Genomic DNA, 17289 nt, shown 5'->3' on the forward strand with positions numbered 1-17289 from the left:
TCGAACAAAGTTGATTTGGCGAGTAATCGCGCCAGGGTACCAAAGGGAAGCGAACAATCTGAGAAAAAGAGTTTGAAAATATTATGGAAGTAGCTTTTCGTCCCAGGTCAGAGCAAGGAGAAACTGTGAGCACCTCATCAAGATGCAGGAGGGCCCAAAGGAAGAGTTCATCGCGGGTATTTTGACTTTGTTGAATGCGCTTGGATCTGCTTCTGTGGACGACAAACGGAGAAGCTCTGGACGGAACTAACAGCAGTTGCACAAGTAAGACGAAATATATAGGAAGTCGTGGATGGCGAGCTTCGACGCCTGGTATTCCTGGGGTTTCGATGATTGCGGAGTTGGGCAATTGGCAGTCTCGTCTCATCCACGGATGCGGCGTGTTTAGGGTGACAGACTGGGCACACCTCTTGGCAACTGGCAAATGATTGGAGCTGCATCAGCTGGAGCTGATTCTCACCATAACAGTAATAGGAGAAATCATAAGCTTGGCCTAGTTTATAACCATGATGCTTAACTGGTTTATTTCATGTTCATCCAGAACAGGATGGCTACAGTAGTCTCTCTTAATACGTCATCCTGAACAGCGGAATGTCGATCCTTTCCTGACCTTGATAATTGATGATTTCTATCATTTACGAGGATACACCCTATGGACCAACAAGTTCAAGGACAAACTTGAAATAGTTATCGAATTGGCAGCTAGTCAGCCCACAGAATCAACCTCGCGGCCATCATACTCTGCTCGGTCAATAGAGCACTCGGACTCTTGGAGTTCAATTAGGTCCGTTATCAGTAAGCCCATCGATTAGGATGTCCTAGTAAATGATTCAAAATATGCCATAACGCCTGCTAAACGCTGTAATCGCTCATCCCGATGCAATCCGGTCCGCTCAATAACCACTAGTCTAGTCCTACGCCGGCCCTGAAATGGTCATGAATAACCCCAGCTTCGGTGACTGTTATGTGCCTTCCGTAGTCGCCTGATTTCTCCGTTTTGTAACGAGTTTCAGTTGCAGGGGAACTAAATTCCTTCTGGGTACTGGTGCATCTGTTCTTGCTAAAGGCTTTCGACAGACAGGACAAGTGCCGCGAGGGCCCTTTCCTGATGCATCTGACCGCTGCTCTTCGCTAAATTTCAGTGTATCCATTATGCATTTGTGACAGAAGAGATGCCCTGACTCCGTCAATATGTGGTTCCGTGTGCTACACACAGGAGATACGTACCGCATACAGTGCTTGTGGCATCGACTGGGGTATCCATACACACAGGGCATTTATATGATGTCAGAACAGAACGACCACTCCCTTGATGCAAAGATTCTTGTGCCCTAACAGCATCTTCTCGCTGCTTTGCCAACGCTTTTGCAAGCGCAGCCGAGCCCTCCACTTCTGTCAAATCAATCTGTTCGATTGGTTCAACGTCTCTGTCGTGAGCTCCCGGATTAGATGTGGAAATGGTGGAAGCAGTTGAAGTGTCCGAATAATCTGCTGATTCCCCAATGCCTGTTGTCTCGACATCATTCACACGGCGGCGCTTTCGCGCATGCTGGTCTCGATCTGAAGGCTCGATGGAAACAGAACGGGTGGAAGGACTCCGTCGAGCATGAGAGATACTCCTCACAAGTGAAGCCATAGAGGAGTGGGAATCGCTAATGAACGCATATAATTTCTTGCCAGTTCATAAGGAAGGCTAGAGCGGTACTTTGGAGGGGCGATAAACTGCCAACAGGCTTATCGCACAATCTCACATGACGATAACGACGAAGCCATAAAGGCAGGCGGTGAATGTTTGAAGGATCATCTGTAATTCCGATCTCCGACAGGCATGACGACGGGCTTTCCGCGATAGGAAAGTCTAGAATCGCTGTAGAATTGTGTACCTTGCGCCGACTCACCTCGAAACGACGTCTCACTAGACAGGCTATTTCTACGCAGCATTGGCTGCGCGACCCTATATACCATGTCATGGGGATAACCTTGACTGAGGTTTATGATCTAGAATGCTTTTAAATAGTGCGATCGCCCCCCGTTGCAGGGATGTTCTACGTCCTTGCTCCCAGAGGTTGCGCTCGCCACGCTTCACCCGACAACGACCTCTGCTACGGCTGGTTAGATCGTTCATTTCGGAACCTTCGTCAGGAGATGGTGTTGAAACACGGCGCCGTCGATCGCTTTCAGGTACTTCTATCCTCATCCTGGCCGGCGCAAGTCAAGGAAAAAGGAACAAATACATATACTAATCTTGCAGTCCCTGCATTGCCTAGGTTCAACGAGATTGGAGTTCAACAGCTGAGCGACCATGTCTATTCTCAAATATTTCCGAATCAGGCAAGATCGCCAGATCCGGTCCTGGTTGCACTGTCCAAGGAACACCTTTCAAGGCACGATCTGCTAGGAAAATCTCAGGATGCCGCGGAACCTATTGCATTCGACATGCCCGCCCTCCAGGGACAAACCATGGACGAGCACTTCTTCAAGCTGGGAATGGATGCATCCGAGCCCTACTTAACCTATGCGAAAAGCTATACAACTGTCAACTCGCCTCAGAAGCCGCGCGAATGGGTCAAGCGCAGCGGATGGACCAAATATAATCCTGACGGTTCTTGGGAGCCTGCGGACGCACCAAATGAGTCGATGCTCACCTTTGATACCGAGGTCATGTACAAAGAACACTCCTTTGCTGTTATGGCTTGCGCTGTGAGCCCTACAGCCTGGTATGCATGGCTTTCGCCCTGGCTTCTCGGTGAGTCAGAGAACGAAGTTCAACTCATACCTTTGGGGGATACAAAGCAACCGCGGATCGTGGTTGGACACAACATCGGGTATGACCGAGCGCGCGTCCTCGAGGAGTACGGAATGGAACAGACTCGCAACTTCTTCCTTGATACCATGTCACTCCACGTCGCTGTCAACGGGATGTGCTCGCAGCAGAGACCCACATGGATGCGTCATAAGAAGAATAAGGATCTGAGAGACAAGATTGCAAACGAGAGCAACTCCGTCGAGCTGGCTGCGTTGCTCGAAAGCAAAATGCTGAGCGAAGAAGAGGAGGAATTGTGGGTAGGAAGGAGCTCAGTGAATTCCTTGCGCGATGTAGCCAAGTTTCACTGCGACGTTACGATTGACAAATCGCAAAGAGACTATTTTGGCGAACTTAACAGGGAGCAGATCTTGGGAAAGCTGGAAGAATTGCTGGATTACTGTGCCGCGGACGTCGCCATCACCCATCGCGTGTACAAGAAGGTGTTTCCCAACTTCCTTGAAGTCTGTCCTCATCCTGTCAGCTTTGGAGCTCTCCGCCATCTTTCCTCTGTTATATTGCCTGTCAACGAAACGTGGAAAGAGTATATTACGAACGCGGAAGCAACATATCATCAACGAGTCGACGATGTGCAACGGAGGCTAGTTGAACTGTGCGACAAAGCTCTCGAGGTCAAAGAAAAGCCCGATATTTACATGAATGACCCTTGGCTGCGACAGCTGGACTGGTCTGGCCAAGAAATCAAAATGGTCAAGGGCAAGAAGAAGGGTGATCCTCCCCGACCCGCGGCCAGACAGAAGAAACCAGGCATGCCGCAATGGTACAAAGATCTTTTTCCTTCGACTACAGCGGACATCAACCTGACTGTGCGCACCCGGATTGCCCCTATACTATTGAAGCTGTCATGGGACGGTTACCCTCTGACATGGTCCGATAAATTTGGATGGACATTCAAAGTCCCGAAAGACCAGGTCAAAAAATTCGAAAACCAGCCTGTGGTTCTCTGTGATATGAGTGAAGAGAAGAATCTAGAGTTGCGCGACGATAGGAAACATGTGTACTTCAAACTCCCTCATAAGGATGGCCCACAAGCACGTTGCGTCAACCCATTAGCCAAGGGCTATCTGCAATTCTTTGAGCGGGGAACGCTTTCATCGCAATACGCACTCGCCAAAGAAGCTCTGGAAATGAATGCCTCCTGCTCATACTGGATCAGCGCCCGTGACAGAATCATGAGTCAGATGGTAGTCTACGAAGATCAAGTCAAGCAGTCCGGGTCTACAGGTGAAAAGTCAAACCGACTAGGATTTATTCTCCCTCAAATCATACCTATGGGCACGATCACCCGGCGAGCAGTGGAGAATACGTGGCTAACAGCTAGCAACGCCAAGGCAAACCGCGTGGGTTCTGAACTCAAGGCCATGATTAAAGCTCCGCCAGGATATGTCTTTGTTGGTGCAGATGTTGACTCCCAGGAATTGTGGATTGCCAGTCTTGTCGGGGACGCTCAATTTCAATTACACGGGGCAATGCCATTGGATTCATGACGTTAGAAGGTTCCAAGGCTGCTGGGACTGATATGCATTCGCGCACTGCCAAGATCCTGGGTATTTCGCGTAATGACGCGAAGGTTTTCAATTATGGACGCATTTATGGTGCTGGTGTCAAGTTCGCTGCCACACTGCTTCGGCAGTTCAATCCATCCATGTCCGAGAAGGAGACCCAAGAAGTTGCAACCAATCTCTACAGAGAGACAAAGGGCACCCGCACAACTCGTCGTATCCTGAATGAGAACCCTTTCTGGCGCGGAGGTACTGAGTCCTTTGTCTTCAACAAATTGGAGGAATTCGCCGACCAAGAAAGACCGCGTACGCCTGCGCTCGGCGCTGGGATCACTGAGGCACTCATGCGGCGCTTCATCAACAAGGGCAGTTTCATGACTTCTCGAATTAACTGGGCAATCCAGTCATCTGGGGTCGATTATCTCCACCTTTTGATAATATCCATGGATTATCTTATCCGACGATTTAACATAGATGCTCGACTCGCAATCACCGTCCATGACGAAATCCGGTACCTTGTCAAGGAAGAGGACAAGTATCGAGCTGCCATGGCCCTACAGGTGGCCAACGTTTGGACCCGCGCCATGTTTTCGCAACAAGTTGGGATCGACGATCTTCCTCAGTCTTGTGCCTACTTTTCGGCAGTCGATATCGACCACGTACTGCGTAAAGAGGTGGACATGGACTGCGTAACTCCTTCTCATCCACACAAGATCCCACACGGAGAAAGCTTGGACATTAGTCGGCTATTAGACAAGGACCAAGAAGCATATTTGGATCCTTCAGTAGTCCCGGCTTCGCCTCCTTCGCCCCAGAAATACACTTACACGCCACGAGAATCTGTGATGGCGTCGCTTCAAGCCACCAATAATCCTGCTTTCATCAAAGCTCAGATTACCAAAGATGACAAAGAGCTTCGAGAAATCATCAAGGAGGTGACGAAGACGAAGGCTGCCACCTCTTCAACGGCACGCTCTGTTCGAAACGGTTCCAAATCGACCAACTTCCCTTCAGCGGAGCCTCAAAAAGCGGTCCTAATGGACATTGATTCTGGACTGTACCGCGATTTCCGGTATCTACCACAGGGGAGCAGGCATCCCCACTTCAATATGAACCGGCAGACATGGAAACCCAGACCGGCCGCCCGGCCTTAGTCTGAGAATCCGTCCTATTCTTCCCTTTCATTCCCCATGACTGTGTATTCCTTTCCATGCACTAATCATGTAACTTCTCTTTTATGTTATCGTCTGACGAACGTTCTGTAAAAGCATTGGTATGGCGTTGCAGCGGCTGGTCGAGATGGTACGTTTGGGCTTGCTGTATTCTACCGAGGGGAACTGGGTGGTTATTTCTGTGATATATATTGATCTGTAAATACTCCTCTTTGATGCTACTAATCTGAATGATATCGAAACAGCAAAGTTGAACCAGATCATTATATTGTATTGATTTTCTAAATCTATTATTTTTCTTCTGCCCTTCTCCTCCCAGGATCTAATGTATTTCTTCTGCTCAGCCCATCCCCACGAAGCATCGCATCCCCTTTACGACCCAGTACTACCTCCAACGCCTGCACAAGAGCCGTAGGATCATACTTCATCCCCAAGGCAACCTCCTCACCGTCCGGCCCCGGCGCCGTAATCTTCCGCCCGTATAAACGGAGCGTCTCGACGCCCATTTCCGCCAGGCGCTCGCGGTCAACCTGGGGCGTTCCCGGCCCATCGAGATGCAGAAGATGCGTAACGTAGGAGGAATACGGCGGCGAAGGCAAGTGGGCTGGCCGGCCACGGCTTTCCTCTCCTGCACGGGCGATTGCCTCGACGAAATCGACCGCCGTGAAGAGCTGCGAGGGCGGGCCGGTTTCCCTGTCTAGGGAGCCATTGAGAATAAGAATTTTGTGGCGGGCTGGGCTGGTGGCGATTGCCTGGCCGACGCCGCGGAGGATGAGGGAGGGGACGAGGGAAGTGTAGAGGGAACCGATGCTGTAGATGATGGCCTGGGCGTTGCGAAGGGATTCGAGGACGCGCGGGTTAGCGGGGGCCGGATCTCCTGGCCGTAGGGGTTTATGTACCAGATGCGGGTGATGCGGGCGGGCAGGTCCTCGTTGGCTGATTTGCTGAACTGGATGTTTTTGTTGCGGAGGGTGGGGAGCGAGCCGGGAAGGTGGTCGTCTTCGTAGGTGGCGGCGTCCGAGGCGTCGGAGGGTTCTGTGTCCTCGAGGTCGGAGGCGCCGTCGGCGAGGAGGAGGCTGGGCCGTCTGGAGCCTGGCCGGGCTGGAGGGCGGTGGCCTCACTTGGGTGGGAGATGCTGTTCTGGCCGACGATGACGGTGCCGTCGGCCAGGGAGGCGGAGATGTGGTGGGAGAAGTTGGAGTTGATGGCTGGGATGACGCGGACCAGGTCGGATTGGACGCCGCAGATGCTTCCTAGGAGGTAGATAGCGCTCTCGAAGCTGCCGCTGAACAGGCGTGCGCCGGTGAGGAAGAGATTGCCGACGCTGGCCGAGGTGAAGTCAAAGGTCGACGAGGGCGGTCGTGCCCGCTTGAGGATCTCCAGGTTCAGCAAGTTGAAGAACGAGCGTATCAGCTCTTTCTTGGCGGGCGTGATGGTTTTCCAGAGCTCGGAAGTACCGTCTACGATTGACTGCCATGCTCTGTGGGCCGTGACAGCGTCCGAAGGGAGCCGGTGGTTGAACAGGGTCTTGATCGCTGCCCGTTCTGAATTCGGAGGCGAGTCAGGGATCAGACGGACCAGTCTACCTGTAAGCACCGTTAGTACCGGACTGGAGATCGCTTTAAAGATAGCTATCTTTCTTGAGGAGATATGCTTCTTACTTCTCACATCGCCGATGCCAGGACCGCCGAATATTCGGATCAGCTCAGAGGAGGAGCCTCCATTGTCGCTAATGGGGATGATGTAGCTTAACAAGCAATCCTTACTCTCGCGTATCCTGCTAAAGACATCGACGAGATTGTTGGCAGCGCTTCCTCCCGAGAAGACCACGATACCCCTGTTGGGAGATACGGTCGACATGCTGGCTTGAGCATATGTCGAAAAGCACCGCTGACAAACACAGTCCTGAGAAATACTAGAGTTAAATGAGTTCTCAACAAGTTGAGGCCACGACACCACAGTGATGAATCTGTCGCGAATGTATAGTTTAGGAGTCGTGCTATTTTTAATCTCGGACAAAATCGCGATGCCACTTGCCGTATTGGGTAAAAGAGGCAGCAGGTGCGTGTGGTTTTACCGCTTTGGGAAAAATTGAAGCCAAGCCTTTTTGACAGTTTTTAATGCAGTCTAACAGGGATATACCTTCGAAGGCATAAAATACGGATGAACACGCTGTCTTCAAGGAAGACTGATCACCAATTATTAAAAGTTTCTGACTGGCGGAAGTGGGAAGAAGTGGCCACTTTGGTCTCGCAAAAGTGTGGCTCAATGCGGCATCACATGGCCAGTTACATTCAGGGTCCAGAACTATAGACATCGGCAAAAGTTCTAAGCTTGCGATCTGGGGTGATGTTCTTATTTTGACTATGTACACAGTCTTGCACCCTGGAAAGCGTTGTACTTATTTACTGCAAATCCATCAAGCACGGCTATGGAACGGATTTCATACAAAGAGGCTTCAAACAAGAAGAGGGAGGGGTGTCGACGACGAAGCAGAAAGAATTTGGACTTAAGAATTCGCTTTGCTGCACATTTTTGTGTGTCTATGCATATGCGGCCCAGCCTGGAAATAACGTTAGCCTTCGACATCATCGTTGAGAGAAATTCCAATGACATACCGCAATAGAGAACAGCAAGGTTCCTTTCATCAGTTGCCTGCTGAATCAGTTCATTGACAGTCGCTGTGACACTGAGAGTCTTGCTCAGTTTCTTTGCCACAACTGTCAGAGCGCGATCCGCTTCGCTAGGTTCATTCGCTGATCGTTGATCTTCCGCAGCACCTGATATCATGGGGGGACCATCACCGGCTTCTTGAGCATCTTGCATCCTCTTCATCCGCAGCGGAGAGAGAGTCCAGCTGTACAGAGGATCATACCGAAGCACATCCAGGATCGTCATGATGCTGTACGATTCCTGCCGAAGTGCTTCGAGAGTGAACTCGCAGCATCGCCGGAAGACACCCTCTGTCTTCGTGATGCCCATACCGTCAACCAGGTCGCGCGTCAGTCGGAAAGGAACCACCTCAGGGACTGGCAGGACTCGGCCTTGCTCGAAAGCCACTCCCAAATCGATATGAACGACCTCTCCCGTTCTCTCATCTAGCAAGATATTATGCCCATGCCGATCGCCAAGCCCAAGCACATGCCCCAGAATGGAAATCGCCGCAGTGCTCCGAGTATATGAGAGCCTCTTGCTGAACCAATCGTCCGGACTGTTGAACTTCTCCATGAAGAAGTACCGCATGACCGGATGGAAATGTTCCGTAATCTGGCGGAATGTCTTGACTCGTTGCTCAAAAGAGCGCGTCTGTACGTCGCTGATATGCTTTCGGCACACATTTGGCTTCATGTCCTTGGGGTAGTATCGCTGATGCGCCGGCATCAAGTAGTCATGCAGGGGGATGGTATGCGGCACAAACTCAATGATTCCCGCATTCGACGTCAGCGGTAGGACCTTGTATGTACGGATCCCCAGCTTCCGCTGCTGCGTCGCCTGATGGTCCTTGAGAAGACTGCTCACTTGCTCGAATACTTGTTCCATGATAGCGTCCTGCCGTAGGTCATCGTTACCTCCTTTGAACTGTGATAATGACCGTCAGCTTCGCGATTCAATGTAAGACGACGGAATGCAAGCCTTACTAGTTGCTTATACTTGTGACCATCTGTTGCTACGGCGGTGACAATTTTCGGTGCGCTCACCCCAGATGCAACCGTGAATTCAGGATGATATCGAACAAGCTTAGGAACATCACTGTAGTCGCAATCAACACGAATGGCAATTTTCATCGTAGGTGGCGGCAGCTTTTGTGTCGAAGCGTCTTGTTCTAGTCGTTGGCCCGTCAGGAGTTTCTTCAATGGCACCTTCGCACCACTCTTGACCTTCTCGTCCAGTCGATCGACCGCGAAACGCACGTAGCTGATATTCGCGTTGTGCACTGCAACCCATGTCGGTCCAATCCGTTTGTCATTTTTCAGGTAATCTACCAGCCTGCTTGCCGCTCGATTACGAGACAAAGCTGACGGGTCCTTTCCACCCTTGGACTTGCTGCTGGCGAATATTTGGTACATGCCATGGAAGGGATGCTCGACGCAAATGCGGAAAATCAATGCAAAGAGCATATTCTGAAACTCGTCAGAGGTGTCTTGGAGGCGAGAAGTAAGTTGATTCATCAGTGGCGCGAATTTCCGACTCGGGACCTGGTTGAGATATTTGGAGACAGCTTTGTTTGCAATCTCACTGTCGGATTTATCAAGCCACAAGGCACAGAAACGGAGTGCGTCGTTGTTATAAATGTCACTTTCCTTGAGACAAAGTAAATAGTTTTCGAGGCATTGTTGCAAGAAAGCCTCTCGACTTCGTCGCAGACGTTGATATTCTCGATCGTCCAGGTCAAACCACTGCTTTGTCTTGGTTCGGTAGTGCCTCAGAGCCTCCCTTTCTTTGCCCTCTGCGTTCTTCATCATCTCTTCAAGACCCAGTACTTCCTTTTCCTTGCGGTTACGTAGTTGCTCGACCCGTCTAAAGTCCTCCAGCCCGTCGGGATTCTGTAGTTGCTGATCACAGAAGATGGCGAAGCCGTGATATACTCTACCGGCCTCTTCGGCTTCCGAACGGTTCTTAAGTTCCTTAACTGCAGGGCCAAGGTACCCCTGAATGATAGCTTCTGGCTTCTCCAAGCGTGCTTCTGCCACATGATGGCCCTGGAAATGATTAGAAACGACAACGGAATAAGCAAAGGCATTTCTACTCACGAGGGTCACAAGAAGCTCCGGGCGGCTGATTGGGATTGCCTGCTTGTGTAGATCACCTTGATTATCAAGCTGTTGCAGCATTCGAATCGACGCTGCCATCTCCCCTTGGTCCCATAGGACGTTGGCCAGATCAAATTTTGTTGCTCCTTCGACATTGATTCCCTGCACCACACACACGTTTGCAAGCTTAGACAAGCGCACTGCAGACTTCAACGAGGCCTGTGGTATACCATGACTTCTCGTGATGGCAAGTGACTGGCGAATGACCTTGACTTCCAGTAGCTGTGCATCTAGGTCACTTAGTCCTACGGCGGATTTGAGATGGTCCCTTGTCTTTATAGAGGAGAACAAAGCCTCGTGGCATTTTAGAATCTCCCCAACCTGATGGACACTACAAGAATTAGCATTTTTTCAGCGGAATTCAGATGGCCTCGCATTTACCCTGTTGTTTTCAACCAAGAGTTTCTTTCCGCGATCTTCCGCCATTCGTCACTTATGTCTTCGAGAGTCTTCGCGTACAAGACGTCGCTTATCTCGGTCACAATTCCCAAGTCTCTCATCGCTGCCCGGAAGGACATAGCTGAGCGACTCGTGCTTCCTAGCGAGCCCAATATGGCCAGAATGCTTTCATTGACGGAGTTCAAAACATCAACCAGAGATCTCGAAGTGTTCAGGCTTTGAAAAGTTCTAAAGAGTGCAGCGGACGGAGAGGTATTCAATGGTGAAACTGGTAGATCCCATTGTCGCAGATCTATCGCAGCCTGCATCATGCTATCAAACGAGAGCGAGCCTTTTGAGCCTTTAAGAGTCGAGGTCAATGAGTTTGCAATTCCCTGCAGGTTAGTTGAGTTGAGTGCTTTTAATAGACCATGTGCCTCGGCGTCTCCGGATATCTGGATCTCGCTATCATACTGGGCACTCTGGAAAAGGAGATTCTTGAACCCGGAGCTCTCATGTTCCAAGGTCTCCATGACGGACTCTAGTGACGAGCTTTGCTGGACGCCGTAAAAAAGATCCGGATCATCTACGTTTCTGAAGATGTCATGAAGGAGATCAGGAGGTGGTTCATATTTCACAAGAGAGGAGCGGCGAGACCCTGACACGACCCGCGAGGCCTGTATCTCGAGAAACAGCAGAGCTGTCTTGGGTAAGCGGCATGTGTTTGCAGCCTTGGATGCCGCGGCAAAATCGATTTCAAGCCACTCATCACGTTCTACTATCGTCGCTTCTTGTGGACGCGGTTGATTCCGAAGATACAGAAGGCAGTTGATGATGAGACGGACATGAGGGATGGAAAGATCATCAGCTTTGTGTAGACCTTGCCTGAAGACGTCAGAAATGGTTTGCCTAACATTGGCCTCGCCGTCAAGCTCCGTGAGCAAAACGTCATGCAGAATGTATGGCAGAACTTGGACTGCCAATGAAGGTATGACGCGAAGAATGCTTTCCAGTGGCCCAATAACGGGATCTTTGGGAGCCGCTTTTGTCAAGAAAAGCCCAATGCTGCGAGCCCAGTGAGCAGAGGAGATACCAGGGTTCCATCCAACAATGTTATCGTGTTTCTTAGCCTGAGAAGCCGGCAAGGGTATTGACGGACACTGATATGGACTCCAAACCAGTGCCTTCAGTAGGGAAGAAGGTATGATCTCTCCATAATTTTCAAATCCCGGGGAGCCGGCAAGGTTGCTGACAATGAGCTGCAAGGTCCGTTCAACAAGCCCAACTTCCAGAGGACTGCTATTCTGCAACATACTGCAAAGTACCTGTAATATCCTGGCTTTTGACTGGCAGAACATGTCCAGGTTTAACTTAGCTATTCGAGGTTCAAATAGGGTCGATTGTTGTTCTTTCAACAGATCATCACTGATCGTACCAGTAGCGGCGAAATTGCGGCCAATTACCCGGGCAGCCCACAGCCGGTACTCTTTTGTAGGGCTGAAGTCTTGGAGAGTTTGATATAAAGCAACAGTATTTGCAGTAGCGTCCTGCCCTCTTTCGACAAGGTCCTGATGGTAGTTGGGAGGGCTCTTGAAGCTTGCACAAAGCAAGGACAGGATGTGATCAGATATTGACTGACTCAGCAAACTCGTCTTAGAATTGCGGTCCTTTATCACTTCAAGAAGCAAATTACACTCTTCGGTGCCGTCCGAATCTTTGCCTGGGGCAGAGATCCTGCGCGAAGACTCCATCAGACGCTGAAAGAAGGCCTGGGCCTCTGCGCTTAGATGAGGTGACTCGTAAGACTTCAAGAAGTCTTCCAACCATTGAAGAAAGCTCTGAACGATTGTCAGAACTGCAACAGATTGGCTTTCCTGCATTGTGGCTGTTGTAGAGGTCAAGAACTTTCGAAAAGAGAGCAGGGTGGACACTGCGATGCCAGCCATGAAACTAGGATTTTCAGTCAAGTAAGACCTCCCAGCGTCCAGGAGATACCAGAACAAGCCCAGAGCGTCCTCGGAGCAATGTATATCTGTGAGGAACGGTCGAAGAGCGTGTAGGAGCATTTCGAAGGGATAATCTCTCAGCATGACAGGGCCTGTAATACAGATCAAAATCCTAATCTTGCGAATGACGGAGCAGGCATGAAGAGAGCCAAGCGCGGGATGAATTGATTCGAGGAGTGTCCGGCAGACATAAGATGCCAGCGTCGGAGTCCAGATGGTTTCGAGTTCATAACCGCTTCTCTTACAGAGGAATTCCAGTTCATCTAGAAGATAACGCGCTCTGAATGAAGGTTGCTGATTGGGGGGAAGTACTTCCTTTGAGGAACTCTTAGCAGTGATTGATTTCAAGATACTGAAAGCTTCTTGAAAATTGGCTCGCTTGGAGAAGGCCCTCTCGATCTGCTCACACTGATCTAGGGCCCCAAAGAACGTTGCAATTACCTGCGGAAATTGCTTCTCAACCAGATCCACGAAACGGTCAGCGCCTAAGATCTTCTTCAAACGATTCTCAACCCCTTTCGGTTGAGAGCTCTGTCCGGGAGGAGTGGTGATGTCTCGCGCTATGCTATACGCCTCTGCCCTATAGAAAGATGTCGCCAGGAGCTCTATGAAAGGAGTTTCCAGACGGATTGAGAGCTCCTTTGCCTCGTGCTCGTTGGCTCGCATCATGATTTGGCCTACAATCTCATCTTGAACATCGCTCAACATATCCTCGAGGGTGGGATAACCAAATATGCTGAAGGGCATTGACATAACTGATTCATTTTCAGTCCAAGTGTAGAGAATCTGAGAGGAGAAAAGGCGGAATAACTGTCGTGCGTCTTCGAGTCCAAGGACACTTGAAACATGTTGTATGCATCTTTCAGCGTGCCATCGAGAATGAGGAAGCTGGGCCGGCGTCTCGAACATATGGTAGATGCTCCTCCGAAGTAAAGTATGCCACTGTGAAGCCAATCTTGCCAATATGGACAAACGGAGCGCAATACCTTCCGTCCAGTCAGGATCGCGGGGAAGGCTATCCAAAATATCATCAAAGATCGCATCATGGTCTTTTAGTGGGAAGTGTCTAAACAATTCGGGAACGAGATTGCCCACGTTGTACTTCGTCAGGTTATCGCTTTCCTGAAGGATCATGAAAAGAGTTGTTCTGGGAGAGGGCTTGGATTCACCGCTTGTGTACCCAGGGTTAGTGCTGTATATTTCTTCCAGAAGTCTGGAAAAGGCGATTAATACCCGAGAGGAAGCCCTGCCCTTTGCCAGTAAGATATCGGTAAACCAATTGTAGATATCTGAAGCCGAGTCACTGAGATGATCTCCACCTCCTGTGGTCCATGATTTGACGAAACTCTTCATCATGTGAATGCACAGAATCTGAGAGTTTTCGCAGCGTTCCAGTTGGTAGGTTTGCAGACATTTCTCGCCCATGTCCTCCAATAAATCTAATAGGGAAGTGCGTTCATATCCTGCACATGCCCGATAAACATCGGGCAGGAAGTCTCTTGCAGACAGTACATCAGCTTCGTCCAAATCCGTCAAGTACTCAACCAGAGCACTACTGGGTAGCTGTTCGGGCTTGACGACAGAGGCATATGCTATCTGGAAGATTGAGAGCCGGATAGTCATTAAGCGCTGGAAAGTGGCAGAATCATGAAACAAAGGGACAGATTCTCGGTTCAAGTTAATGATACACATGTTCTCCGCCAGTAGGTCGTTGGACTGCAGTAGCGGGTCGTCCAAATCCATTGGCTCTTCCTCATCAGAAGATAGCAACCGCTTCTGGTCTTGTCGATGATTTTCCAGGATTTGACGCAAGGGAGAAACAAGTCTGTACAGGCTGCTACTAACAACCGATCTCTCGAAGCCAACCCTATTTCCTTGGGCCAGGAAGGGACAAAGAAGCTCCAGACAACATTGCACAAACGCAAGCTCACGAGACGCCATAAATGAACAAAGGCTGTCCCAGAGTTGCTCGATATTGCCCCGCAGGTCCTTTATCTGGGTATGCGATTGTTCAAGTATGCATTCCGTGTACAATATAGCGACTATGCAGAATGAAGCCAGTATCTGAACGACATCGACAGTCACGTGGTGCGATTTACTGTCAGACAACAATCGCCATGCTTGCAAGAAGATTTCGGATTTCGCTTGCAACAAATCGAGTACTATATCATCATTAGGGTCCTTCCGAGTCGCGACTTGGAGAGATATGCAATCATCTCTGCCATGCATGCTTGCGGAACCCAACATCCCATCCACATGGAAGAGGTAGTCGAGAAGCTCTCGGTTACTTTGGTAAAAGTCCCAGCCTTTGGCAACAAGCCCAGACGGTCCTCGAAATTGTGCGGTGGACACCTCGAATTGTCTATTGGTACAAGCAAGAAATAGATTGAGAAGGTCTAGAGGACGTGCAAAAGCAGCGACCTGCGCTGTTAGCATTCGATCGGTTACTGTGCCTGACACAATGTTAGAGATCAAGAATCTGCGTAAAAACACACGGCGAAGACACACCAATCGCCCAAGCTTCTCGTAGCCATGAGCAGATCTGTTTCGAGGCGTTCGAGACCGAGCCTGGGTTCGTCTGTGCGCCCAACCTTGTTATGATCGCCCACAACTCCAAGGATGAATCTGAGATGCTAGATGGCGCATTCAAACTCATAGTTGTAAGCATTGAACTCGTCGTACCTGCGACTACGGAATAATCCAGAAGGTCGAATTTTAGAATGGTACTCATAAGATGGCAGGCGGCTCTGGAGGTGTGCTGCGAGATAGAGGCGCGAGACGTAAGATCCCACGCCTGTTGCCAATACTTCTTCAGAGACGGAGAGCCTGCATCAGCGCTGCTGGCGATGCTGCGGTGACAAATCTTTAGCTATGCGATCAATAACTGGTCCTGTACAGGCTCACCTTGAGATGGCAACCATTGTCCACGAAGCTATGACGCCGTTGTCATCGAGTATGCAGGGGATCAAGCGCTGAAGTAGTGACGCTTTCGACTCCATACTGAGGTGGCTCTGGAGGAGTGTGGGGATCAACTGCAGGGCACATACCCTCCTGTTGCCCGATGACATAACAGAGTCTCGAAAAACTTCGTCCGACGCCGACTTCAGTCGTTGCTTCTTGCTTGGTATTTCGCCTACTGGATGCGATAAATGCGCGGTCGATTCCTCTGACAATCGCATCAATTTTGCCATGACCCATACAACGGTCAAGTTGTGCTCGGACCTGGGCACTTCAAGTCGAGGTTGCAGCGCGAGATCAATGATTTGCGTGGAGCTCGCTCGACCGAAAATTAACTCGTCAATCTGCAGAATGTCCTTCTCGGAACGTTTCGTATATTCCGAGTACAGTGTGTCCAATAAGTTCTCGATTGAAAGAGCTAGCGACTCTGTTGGTTCCCTGCGAGTTGCATCGGTCAAGATGATCATGCAGAGCATAATAGTGACGAGAAGTTCATCTTTCAGGCCCATAAGCTTGGTAGACCACAGATGTCGAATTACTGGAATTAGATCCAAGAGGAACATGCGAACGAGATCAGACTGGTCAAAAATAACTCTCATGACAACTGTATTTATGCTATTGAACGCGGCCTGATGTTCATTTCCAGCGATCGGCGAAAGCTTCAAGAAAGTCCCAAGCCCGCGAAGGACCTTCTCAGCGGCTGATTGCACGGGGGCACTCGGAGTCGCTGTAAGTAGCTGGATACATACTATTGCTTCCGCGACAGTTCTCTTGTCGCCATTCTGCTTCTCCCGTAAAGCCAGACTCGAGGTTCTTCTTGATGGTGTTGAGCGTGAGCTTGCACCCAGAAAGTCATCCAAAGTTGACGGATGACCATTGTGGTCGCTCGATTGGCTATCCCCATCTCCTGGAGCACCGATACTTCTTAGACAGAGGTTCAGAACCTTGTCCCATTCATTGGCGGCCAAATGCTCGAGGTGAGGAGGGTAGTGTAACAGTTTGGTGAGGCATTTCAGATAATCCGCACCGAGATGCTCCCACAGACCCTCTCCAGGAACTTGTAGGATCTCTGTTATGTGGTCGACTATAGCCCGGATCGACTTTGTTCTCAGGTTACGCAGAAAGACATCGATAGCTGTTCGAATGACGGATGCACAAGCGGACAACCGCGAGGCGGATGCTCCCTTGGAACTCGCTTTGTTATACAAGGATCTTTCGAGGGAGATGAATCGGAAAAGGGACTCGAAGATCTTATGGCAAGCTTTATCGTTGAGCGAGGTTCTGATGAGATAAGCACCTGTTAATCTGTATAACACGCATTCCATAAATAGACTGGGAATCATACATACAACTTTGAGCTCCGTTTATTCTGCTGGAGAATATGTTTCAAATCTGGTAGGATCAGCAAAGGTACCATGAAACAGCTCAGCTGTAGACAAACCTGCCAGGCTGTCAGATCGTTCTTTCAGTCTCTCGGAGGACAGAAGCGCAATGGCCTTGTCAAGAGTGACCTGCGCCATCATGATGGCGCGGCTATCCGTATTTCGCACACGATCAGCATCTAGAGCGTGGTGTTAAACCATCTGCCGGAGTCAATTCCTCTTGATCAATTCCTCTTGATCATGATTTTTTTGATGA

General features: G+C 50.0%; 3 protein-coding genes across 3 annotated transcripts; 1 reads left to right on the top strand and 2 right to left on the bottom strand.

The window, feature by feature from the left end:
* Positions 1-506: 506 nt before the first annotated feature.
* Positions 507-5480, top strand: P174DRAFT_510548 (DNA-directed DNA polymerase gamma MIP1; the record flags this gene model as incomplete). The annotated part of the gene is made up of 6 exons (XM_024831685.1): positions 507-520; positions 2018-2181; positions 2252-2304; positions 2332-2363; positions 2385-4255; positions 4318-5480. The coding sequence occupies 6 exons, from the start codon at positions 507-509 to the stop codon at positions 5478-5480; spliced, it is 3297 nt and encodes a 1098-aa protein (XP_024686153.1).
* A 308-nt stretch (positions 5481-5788) lies between these two features.
* Positions 5789-7426, bottom strand: P174DRAFT_510550 (gluconeogenesis factor YvcK family protein; the record flags this gene model as incomplete). The annotated part of the gene is made up of 4 exons (XM_024831686.1): positions 7160-7426; positions 6620-7084; positions 6350-6590; positions 5789-6308 (listed from the first exon to the last, which is right to left on the bottom strand). The coding sequence occupies exons 1-4, from the start codon at positions 7356-7358 to the stop codon at positions 5789-5791; spliced, it is 1425 nt and encodes a 474-aa protein (XP_024686154.1). The 5' UTR covers positions 7359-7426.
* A 436-nt stretch (positions 7427-7862) lies between these two features.
* On the bottom strand, positions 7863-17174 carry atmA (DNA-binding protein kinase TEL1; the record flags this gene model as incomplete). The annotated part of the gene is made up of 8 exons (XM_024822098.1): positions 7863-9077; positions 9137-10198; positions 10250-10640; positions 10691-15146; positions 15202-15326; positions 15598-16932; positions 17001-17043; positions 17093-17174. 8 exons carry the CDS (start codon positions 17172-17174, stop codon positions 7863-7865), a joined length of 8709 nt encoding a protein of 2902 aa, XP_024686155.1.
* Positions 17175-17289: the final 115 nt, after the last annotated feature.

Source organism: Aspergillus novofumigatus (assembly GCF_002847465.1).
Source record: "Aspergillus novofumigatus IBT 16806 chromosome Unknown P174scaffold_2, whole genome shotgun sequence".
In the NCBI taxonomy this organism is placed as follows: Eukaryota; Fungi; Ascomycota; class Eurotiomycetes; order Eurotiales; family Aspergillaceae; genus Aspergillus; species Aspergillus novofumigatus.